This window comes from Triturus cristatus, chromosome 12 (assembly GCF_964204655.1).
Source record: "Triturus cristatus chromosome 12, aTriCri1.1, whole genome shotgun sequence".
Taxonomy (NCBI): domain Eukaryota; kingdom Metazoa; phylum Chordata; class Amphibia; order Caudata; family Salamandridae; genus Triturus; species Triturus cristatus.
Window position 1 is genome coordinate 795,119,499 of NC_140595.1, and position 11,328 is coordinate 795,130,826.

General features: G+C 45.5%; 1 protein-coding gene across 1 annotated transcript in view; it reads left to right on the forward strand.

The window, feature by feature from the left end:
• Nucleotides 1–10,792, forward strand: part of ELP5 (elongator acetyltransferase complex subunit 5) — a 67,426-nt gene extending 56,634 nt beyond the window's left edge. Inside the window, exon 8 of the mRNA XM_085637417.1 lies at nt 9,580–10,792. Coding sequence (XP_085493543.1) covers nt 9,580–9,688 — 109 coding nt within the window. The 3' untranslated portion in view covers nt 9,689–10,792. The remainder of the gene's footprint in view (nt 1–9,579) is intronic.
• Nucleotides 10,793–11,328: the final 536 nt, after the last annotated feature.

An 11,328-nucleotide genomic window follows, 5' to 3' on the forward strand; every position in this document is an offset into this window, starting at 1 on the left:
CCAGGATTTAGGGGATGCCTGCACATATAATTGGGCAGTGGTAAATCCTAAACTGCGTAAAGAGGGGAATCAGGGTCAGAGGATAGTACCAACCGCATTGTAATCTGCTGGAGCAAACACAGGACACCAGTCTACTTGACTAGACACCAACCCTCGTGTCTGGATCCTTGCCTCCTGGACTGGAACAGTTATTGTTGCCACCACAGTACAGTAACTTACTCCAGTGGCACACATCCATTAGAAGATTACAACACGATCCCTGTTAGGCTCGCTGCAGGAGGTCCACAAAAACCAAACATGCATTGTGCTTACATTGGCTGACACTGGCTAGGTGTAAGGGATACAAGACTCAAACCACCTCTTTGAAAAAAAACACAACACACAGTCACGTTGAAAGGTAAAAAGACCCCCCCCCCCCCCACTTAAAGGACACTTCTATAGGCATAACCCACACCTCCGAAAGGTACTACCCACACAAAATAAGATTCCATACAGAATTTCCTTGAGTAGGAAACCTCTGCTGGATGAATCACAGCCACTGATCAAGGTCTACATAAAGCACTAAAAGGCCACATAAATTGCCAATTATGTGCGGTTCACGTTTCCAGAAACGCAACCCAGTGGACCTGATGGGTTTGGAAAGCTCAGATCATTGTACAAGAATGGAGCCACATCCTCTGCACTGGCAACTAACTCTGCACAGGCTCCTCTCAGTACAAGGAAAAGAGAGGCTGCTACCTTTCTAGAGTCCTACCAACCAGTTGAGTGGTCCAGCAGTAGTTATATCATCCTGGAATGCAGTCACAAGGGGGCTAAAATCTTTGTGGTGTTCCTCTCACTAAATAATGGACAAAAGACACTACCCTCCACCAGAGGGCAACCCGGGGCTCTAATTTTGTCAAAAACTAAGGTTCAAATGGTGTATCAATCCCTCTTACTCCCCCTTGTGTGAGGCCCCTCCACTGAGGAGCTTCCCTGGTTGATGAGAATAGAAAGAGAAAATGTTAACGATCTTTACAGACTCCAAAACATTGTGCAACTATAACTTTGAGACCGTCCTTCCGAGCTTGTGTGTAGAAATCTCTCACCGGAGAAAACACTTCACACTGCCCAACACTGAAAAGTACTACACAACATTCCAACTGTTGGTGGTAAATGAGTGGGCCTTTGCTGCGCACAGGCAACTCAGCAATACAAATAGATCAACATGCTCTTTGAGAAAAGGGCTACATACATGCATTACCCAGAATGACAAAGAAAGATAAAGGACCGTTTCCCACAAGCAACTGGACTGGTGAAAAAACCTGGCAAAATATTTCCAGAGAAAATAGGGTGGAAGGGGAAGTTGACTATCTAAACTGTTTAAACTGAAGGGTTTTTAAAAATGAGAAGACATTGGTATATCAACGTTAGGAGAAAGTTACTTGAATCAAAGATTAAACAATACGAACACAAGTAAGAAGAATACTCACTGGATGGGTCACAAACATAAATATATATATAAATATATATATTTAGATCAGGCATACACTCAAAACTTGCGTTATAAAAGAGATGGTCCTTAAATGGATTCCCATTGGTACATCAGCATGGTTGCTTTTTCTGATAATCTACTCTCCAACTGTCATCCTGCTCAGGGTGCTGACAAAAGTAAAGAAAGACCAGGCCCACATCCTCCTAGTGATTCCGTACAGGGTGAGGACCGTGTGGTACCTGGAACTTCTGGCCATGAGTACTTGTCCTCTGTTAGAAAAGAGGGTCTTTAGTTGGCAGTGGTATGCACCCTGTGCAAGTAGGGACTCTTCTTTCTAGTCAGGGAGTTGCAGACTCAAGATAACCCCTGCTCACCCCATTGCTAGATGGGGACGAGCAGTCAGGCTTATCTCAGAGGCAATGTGTAATGCATTTGTACATATCACATAATACAGTGAAAACACTACAAATGGACACCACACCAGTTTAGAAAAGTAAACAATCTTTATCAAAACCGATCAAGACTAAAACGACAACAATCCAACATACAGAACTCAGGATATCACTTTAAAGGTTTACGTAATTCTGTCCATAGAACTCTATGGATGCATTGATTTTAGCACAAAGTACCTTTGCGTCAAAATCCTAGATGAAAAAGAGCCGCCAGGGAGAGAAGCGTCGGTAATCACAGCGCCGGAAAACACAACGATGCGTCGATTCTTGAGTCCTAGGGTAATGGAGGCGTCAATTCTGCTGCACGCAGAGGTGTTGCGTCGATTCCTTACTGCGAGGAAAAGCGATGCGTCGAAATCAGAAAGTGCTGGAAACTTGGCGCACAGGTGCAATGCGTGAAAATCCAGACGCGCTAGGGGGCGATGTGGCGACAGCAAAACAGGTGCTGCGTCCATTCTTCCAGCCATGGAACAGTGATGCGTCGATTCCTTCAGCCGCACAGCATGACCTTGCGTAGGAGTCGGAGCAGAGTCTCAGACATCGAAGACATGGTGCTCTGGACTCTGGCGGCAGCGGTTATTCCGGACGTGAACCGGCTCTGTCGATTTTTCAGCCGCCCCTAGGCGATGCATTGTTTTTTTTACTTCATGGCAAGCATGTGGTGGGAAAACGACGCTGGATGGGCGATGCATGGATTTTAAGTCTTTAAAGCATCCAAACCACTTCCAAGGTCCCATAACTGGAATTGGCACCACTTGGCTGGTCAGAACTCCTAGGAGAGGAGTTCAGGGGGGGCTGCAGACGAAGTCTTTGATGGCCTTAACAGAGGGGAAGCGGACACCAGAGAATCTTCTCAAGCAGGATACCTAAGCAAAAGTCCATTCATTTTAGTCTCTGCTAGACAGAAGCAGCCACTGCAGGCCAACCCAGCAAAGCAACACAGCAAAGGGATAGTATTCCTCCTTACAGGTCTTCAGCTCTTCTCCTTGGCGGAGTCTCCTCTTGATCCAGAGGTGTACTGAAAATGTGGGTTTACAGGTCCAAAACATATACACCTTTCTGCCTTTGAAGCAGGCTTACTTCAAAGGATAGTCTTTGGAGTGCATATATCCTGCCTTGTCCTGTCTTGGCACCAGACACACTACAGGGGTGTGGAGACAGCTTTGTGAGAAGACAGGCACAGCCTTATTCAGGTGTCATTGACCATCCCTCCCACCACTCTAGCTCAGGAAGGCCCATCAGCCTGGTGATGAGCAATCAGGATTTGCAGAGCACACCTCAGCTCCCTTTTTGTGACTGTCTAGAGTGAATGCACAAACAGCTGAACTGTCAGTCTAAACCAGATGCAGATTCCACAGGCAGGCAGAAGCACAGCATGGTAAAGCAAGAAAATGCCCCCTTTCTAGAAGTGGCATTTTCAAATACACAATTTAAAAAAACACCTTCACAGAAAGATGTAGTTTTTTAAATAAAAAGTTGAGAGAACCCAAACTCCAAATCTCTGCCTCTTCCAAATTGAAACGTACACTTGTAAAATGTTACAAGAAATCTTCAATGATAACCCATGGGAGAGATCACCCTTGCAATAGTGAAAAAGCTAAATTGGCAGTATTTCACTATCAGGACATGTACAACACACCAGTACATGTCTTGCCTTTCACATACACTGCCCCTGGGGCTACCTTGGGCCTTCCTTAGGGGTGCCTTACATGTAGAACAAGCATTGGCATAGCCAATAGGTCTCGCCTTTGGGACCTTATAAGTGTTAGCCATGCAACAGTTAATGTTGTTGCACCAAGTATATTGTGCTGCATAACTAAATACTTATAAGGTTCCAAAGGCAAGACCTATTGGCTATGCCAATGCTTGTTTCACTCTGTGCACTAGCGGAGAATCTTCGCTTTTGTTTTCTCGTCCGGAAACAGCTGTAGTCTTGTGGCTATCTTAACACTTGGCGCTATGCATTCAGCCACTCATCCTGAATTACTTTACGCGCTGAAACGAAGAGCAAGCCCCTTCTTTCTGGGCTGTGGAGGGTGCCCCTTTATTTTTTGTCTACCAAACTTGAACGAAGGAGATATACGCCGACTCAAGTCACTGTGGCCTCCTACTTGCTGTATGTAATATCAGGGCTGCTTTCCTTTCAGATGCAAGTTCAGTTTCGTCATCCGCCTTGCGTCACAGCGCCGTAGTAACCAATGAGTGAGGCGCTACCGTGTGATCTTGAGAGGCAGCAGGCACTCAGCTTAAGGAGCTTCTCTTGCTCTGGTGCCAACGTCTATTGGAACCTATTAGTACGTGAGGCGCTTAGTTTTTCGTGCATACCTACCCCCAAGCAGCTAGTAACCTTGTTGTGCAGGGGAAGGTGGCGCTGAAAGTAGTTTTTGTGCCTCTCATAGGCGATGCAAGACTATTGTGGCCAGTATAACTACTGCTCATTATCTTTAAGTGTTCATATAGACTGCCATTTTGCGTGTCCGTATATCATAGCCATGTTTATTCCGGCAAAGCACTACTTACTTTTCCGAGCACTACAGTATCACACATGCCAGTAGACCTGATTCAGCCAGGGCACTCCCGGTTTACTTTTGTAAAGATCTCCCACTTACCCCTTATAAGATGTTGTCAAGCATGTGGCATTGAAGTAGTTCTGTGGTTCCACCTCAATTATAGTAATAGGGTTCAGTAGTCCCCTCGAAGTTCGAGTGCCGCTGCACCAATGGCAGCCACTGCACGCGCCATTGATAGACTGGTGCAAGAATCAATCTTGACCCTGTTTCTCATGGTACCAGGCCAGTCCTAAATGCCTGGCCAGGTCCTCTCTGCACTGGAAACAAGCACACAAGGACTGGTTTCAGACAAACTGTGTAAGCATCTGTCTTCCACAAAGAAGGCGCACAGTGGAACAACATCCTTTATTCCTCATATGTACAACAGCTGCATATTAGACTTGCAGCAGAGCACCGCTGTGCAAGTACCATTGAGAAACAAAAAACAGGCTTATGTTTGCTTTTTTGGGATAATGAGGCGACTCACTAAAACTCCCGTAAACTGGCTTTTCTTGGTGTCTTATACCTTCCTGCGCACCCTAGCGGGGGTGTGCAAGCTTTCACCGCAACACTCCGGAAAGCCTGCAAGCATCCTTCACCAATAAAGCTAGCATGCAAGAGGTGGCAGCTGTTCAAGCACGCAGCCTGCATACCGAAGACGGCAACCGTTTCAGAGTGCAAGCAACGCTTTCATACCCGCTGCAGCGCATCCGGCATTCGCATCAAAGGGTGCAGGTGCTCGCTTCCTCCGCAGACGTAGTCCACATGCAGCTGCAGCGTAACTGTTAACACCCCTGCTCCACCTCCACACAGGTGCCGTGCGCCCAGGCAGGGTAAGCCTCAATTGGACTTGTGCGGCGTTGCGCACCGAAAGCGAAAGTGAAATGGAGAAAGGGGGTTTGATTTTAGGGTGTTGTGTGGTTGACGTTTGTGTTCAAATATGGGGGCGATTTACACTTTTGTTTGTAGATGTGATAATATGCAGGCAATTAAGTGACTGTCCGAGCTTGTTCCAGTCTGTAGGACTTCCTGCCGTCACTTGCTGATGAGAAGTGACGTAGTGTGTATTTGGTGTTACCATCCAACCCTGCTGCCGATTCGCTGAAGACAGTACAATTCCTGGATGTAACTGTCATGGCCACCAACGGGGACTCGAGAAGCTATTTACGAAAACAAGGTAATTCTCGAGAAACTGCGTGATGGCGATGCGTGTAGCCATCATTCCGTTGGCAAAGTAATGCCTGCTGTCCCCGGCTAGGCTTGGGTCGCACGATTTCTTCCCTGTTTCGGAGCATTGAAACGGGAAACTTTGGTTGACTTTCAATCCTGTCAGGGGGCGGCGGTCCGGGGGATGGTTAAATAGAAAAAAAAACAAGCAGAACGACAAGCCTCAGAATGAAAAGAAAACAACCACAGCCGCAAAAGATAAAGCGACGCGCATTCCTGTGGAGGTGGGGTGATTGGGACGTGCATGAAGCCTGACCCAAAACAGATGGCCCCTGCACGCCGCTGTTGGCTCCCGAGAGCAAAACGCTCTGGGAGTAAACATTTAAGGAAAAGCTGGGACATCCACACGCCATTGGCCAATTGCGTGCTAAAGCCAGACGCAAAGGCCAAAAGCATGTGAGCACCACACGCACAAGCTTCTACAGAAGCTGAAGTGATTGCAAGAGGCCGATTTCCTACAGCAGCGCATGCGCGCTGCACTAGGAGGCTTGACCTAAAAAGGGAAGGTTTGGGCCTGGCAAGTGGGTGCACTTGCCAGGTCGACATGACAATTTAAAACTACACTTGCAGAAACTGCAGTGGCAGGCTTGAGGCAGGTTTACAGGGCTACTCATGTGGGTGGCACAATCAGTGCTGCCGGACCACTAGTAGCATTTGATTTACAGACCCTGGGCACCCACAGTGCACTTTACTAGGAACTTACCAGTAAATCAAATATGCCAATCATGAATAACCTATCATAATCACAATTTATGCAGGGAGCACTTGCACTTTAGCACTGATCAGCAGTGGTAAAGTGCCCAGAGTTCAAACACCAGCAAAAACGAAGTCCAGCATACAGTCGGAAATACAGTAGTTAGAGGCAAAAAGACAGGGGAAACCACACCAAGAATGCCAGGTCTAACACTCAGATTCAGCTGGGAGGACCTCCTGTTGCTGCAGCAGGGCCGAGTTTTGCACCTAAGCCTGCACAACCTGTGATTCCATGTGTGGAGATTGAGCAACAACAGTTGAGGGCTTTCATTCTCGCTCCCATAGTGGTTAGAGTCATCCTGGCAGCCAGGTGTCCAGCTACCAAATCGATTTATGCAGGACACTGGGAGATATTTGTCGTCTTGTGTTCTTCCAGTGGCATTCCACAACTGAATGCACAGTTTAGAGATGTTCCGTTTTGTTTGTATTTAGCCCAGCAAAGTCTTGCTGTGACTATATTTAAAGGTTACCGATCAGCCATCCCTCTTTAAGTCACTTGTGTTGATGCATTTTTTGAAGGGACTGACCATGTTGTTGCTGATTACAACTTTTGTGATGCCACATTGGAAACTAAATTTGGTTCCCACCTACCTATTGTGCACACCCTTCAAACTAATGTACATTTGTTCCCTTTGTCTCCTACCCATCTTGACTGCATTCCACATCACTATACCATCAGTCAGACAAGTGAATGAACTCCAGACATTGTCAGTGGTACAATCGCACACTTCTTTTTTCCTGTCAAAACATTTCCTCCGATTAATGTGGCATTTCTACCCAAGGTACATATGCCCTTCCACATAGGGCAGTGCATCATCTTGCCAGCTTTCTATGCACCTCTTCACCCCTCTAAAGAGGAAGAGCGGCTTCGCTGCCTTGGTATTAGGAGAGTACTCAGCTTTTACATTGATCAGACCAGGGATTACCGACAGAACGATCAACTTTTTGTAAATTTTTCCAGGGCAAAAAAGGGCAAAGAAACACAAAAGAGAACCATGTCAAGATGGATTGTCTTTGCCACAAGATCTGCTATGGGCTAGCCAAGAGGCAGCCTCCAGAAGGTTTATGCGCGCTTTCCACCAGAGGGAAGGCCTCTATTACGGCGCTGTCAATTCTGGCCAGGCACCTGGGCATTCCTCCACACTTTCATGAAGCACTACTGTCTGAACTGTCAGTTTGGGCGAGAATGGCCCTTCACCTGATCAGTCGTGCAGGATTTACTGGTCTGAACCTTTCCACATATCTTCCATCTGGGGAGGTGCTGCTATGGTATCTATTCACAAGGTGAGGGTCTACGATTAGAAGTCTCTATCAGAAGAACAAGTTACTAACTTTCAGTAACACCTTTTCTAGTAGAGACTATCTAACCACAGATTGCTCACTGATCCAACCGTGCCCGATACATGGAACGGACTCATGCAGCCCTTTAATAAAATCCCAATCTGGAAGTCTGCACCCTACCACAATCACTGGATACATGTCCGTCCATATGGGCAGAGAAACAAATGTCCGTGCCTTGAGGTGATGAATATATAAGGGCCCGATGTCCCATCTGGGGTGGGACAGACCACAATTGGAGCCATTTGTTGACACCCATGGACATTGCTACAAAAGGTTCCGGATCCAGTCTAACTCCTGGAGAAATTCACATGGTGGGGAATCTGCGGTTAGATAATGTCCCTACCAGAAAGGGCGTTGCCGATGGTAAGTAACTTTTTCATTTGAGCCTGCCTTACTTTACAATGACAATAAACCATCACAGCACTGGGCTTTCTAATGAATTCTACTTCACCAACAAAAGGTATTCCGGAACATTCGTTTGCTTGATGTGTGTTTGGTCTTTGCACTCCAGAACGTCCATTGGTATGATTGTCTCTGAATGGGGTTTCTGCCTTATTGCGATGTAATGCACTGCATGGGATCTTTACGTTCAGAATTTCTATCTTTAAAATAGTGTAGAGCTTTTCTAATCTGAGGACCTCATTGCAATGATCATTTCAGCTGTCATTAGCAAGAAGCAAATTTAAAACCCGCTTTGTACCTGGTCTTTACGAATGTGAATGTGACAAACTAAGACATCAGTACTAGTGAGGCTGAAAAAAAAATATCTAATGCAGTGGCTAAGAGCATCCATTAGTGAATCCAGAACAATTTTTAATTGTGTTTTTTCCTTGCTTGCATAGTTTCAACACTGTGATAGCTCAATTCAGGATGTAACAAAGTTATCATACTTTGTTGTGTGGCCCCTTGAATCAAAAGTGTGAGCCAGATCAAGACTGGCAGCACAAAAGTGGCCATAACTGACCTCGTCACGTTCCCCATTGAGGTTTTTAATGCCAGGCAGTGTCTAGTTGTATGCTTCTAGCCAATGTCCTCATTCATTTGTAGCCCTTTCGTTTGGATCGTCCTAAAGGGTAATAGTGTGCTAGCATGCTGATCAAATATAACTTTTTTAAACACTAGAACATTGATTCAAATAGGTTCATGAAGCATACATCTTTTTTCACCTCTGACCACAGCCTCACTGCCTTGGTGAAGCCGATATAAGAAGATACAGAAAAATCTTATTCATTATCCCAGGTTTGGTAAAATGTTTGCTCTGACAGTTATGGCATCTGCCTTGCCAGTCTTGAATATTTTAGGCAAGGTCATTGTTCCCTTATCTCAGTACCTTCAGATGTGTGTAGAAGTTTCTTTTTCAATCGCAAAGGTGGATTATTACTCTCTCAATCTGATATGGTCTGAAACAAACCTAACCTTCTTTTGAAAAATGATGTGGTCATTCAAATATACCATGTCATGGAATTTCTGCATTATTTAGTGGTGAATTCTTCTTTCTAGAATTACAGACATTCCTTTACCTTATCAATTGAGCTCAGTAGTGGCATTCCCCAGCAAATGGAATGCATTTGTTTACATGTAGAGCTGTGCTGGCTTCAAGAACTAGGTATTGAACATCAGTCAGACAGTCTGTCCATTACCATCCAGGCACAAGGCACACTTTTGAGTCCTCAAAGTCATTATACATGACCAGCCTGCTAAAACAGGGAACCTATTGAGGCTCTCTTGCAAGCTTTTGCATTTCTGATATGTGGAATAATGGTACCTCTGTTTCCCCCAACAGGAAGTCCTCTCTGCTTCAATCTCGAGGCAGCGGTGGAAAGATCTATTACGAACCCGAGGCTGTGGATGACGTGGACGATGAGGATCCAGATGATGATTTGGACGTCTGATTGAAGAGAAGTCCAGCCGAACACCTGTCCGTCAATAGCATATGATGGGGGGGCAAAGAAAATTGACGGGGGCTGTACCAAGGAGGGTATAGACCCACCTCAAGTGTTGAGAGGATGATAGGGAGATTCAATGGAGAAACTGTCCACAGTGAGATACAGAAAGGGTGTGCACTGTTGGAGAGGATCTCCCCATACCTAGGGGGTGCATGGTTCACCTGAGATCATAGCGCTGACCGGAAGATGGTATATGTCCTTGAAAATGTGAAGAGCTTTGTAGGGGTGGCACCAAGGGTTTACCTAGGTTTTCAGAACTAATGTTATACCTTACAGGAAGGAAGGTGTAATGAGACTGGGAACGAGGCTTCGACTGTCCCTATGGGTGCAATAATTGTTATACAGCTGACAGTGAGAATGTAGCCATACATCAAGGTGCAGAAAGGATGAGATTACTGACGGGTGGGAATTCAGTCTGAGGAAAGGTGATGGAATTAAGGGAGTGAGCTGACTCTGAGTCTGCAGATTGGGAAGTAAGACTGCGAGGGAGGGGGCTGACTTTCCAAGTATGTCTGAAGGAGGATCTCATTGACAGGAAGAATCAGTCAAGTTAAGGTGTAAAAGAAATGTCGGGAAGAGAGCTGGTCTTTCGTGAATGCGTGGAACAAATCATCTGGAGCTTCATGTGGGTTCTGATAGACAGACCTGCATTGGAGGGCCATAGCTATATCTGGAGGTGCTTAAAATTGTTTTAAAATGCTTCTCTTCTGTCATCAGTGGTGTTTTATTTCAACTCCTAGTTTGCCAGGTGCTTGTACTCTGCTGGTGTTGCCACTGGCTGCTGCTTGTCTCGATTAGATTGGCTTGATTCTGTTTGGGTTCAATTTGTTCTGCTTCAGTGGCAGAGATGGTTTTCACCTTTATTGAGATGGTTCTAGGCTTGTCTGAGTCTACGGTGTCAAGAAAAATGGAGCTCTTTTCCTCCATGTCTGTAACTGAGTTGTTAAATGTTTATCAATCTCTATTTCTAATTTTTTTTTGAATTGGTGTCCCTTTTCTTTTTTTTTTTTTTAATAAAAAGCATTCCCGTAATAAAATCTGTTACTTGAAGTATGCTAGTACTCTTTCATTTGAGTCAATTTGTGGTAGGTGGGGTTGAGAGAAGCATATTCCTGTTTATGGGCAGGGAGGGTGTTCTTGTCTGCTGTCTACACCTTGCACCTGTGCAACCATGCAGAGGATGACCAGAGAGATGGCAAACAACCACCAGGCAGAGGTAACCCTTATGACACACAGTTTTATTGACGCTGTGACCCCTGTAGCTTCATCGCCCCCCCTGAGATGCCAGTTTCCCATGAAGTGTAGCTTTACCTCCCTTAAAGTACCAACTCAAAGTTAGCTCTCGAGGACCATGACCGTGATTGCCATCTTGTTGTGCATCATCACATCATCAAAGGGTTAACAGTGTTAATAAACTACCAGTTTTTAACATTTAAAGGGTTAGGGTTAGTGTTCAGGTTAGGTTCTGATTGGCAGCATAGTGTGTGAAGTCCAGGTGAAACCAGTTTATAGTAACCAAGAAGTGATGGGAAATGAGAATTGAGCATGGAACTGTGGTCATACATAGGCCTGGGTGACATGTTAAT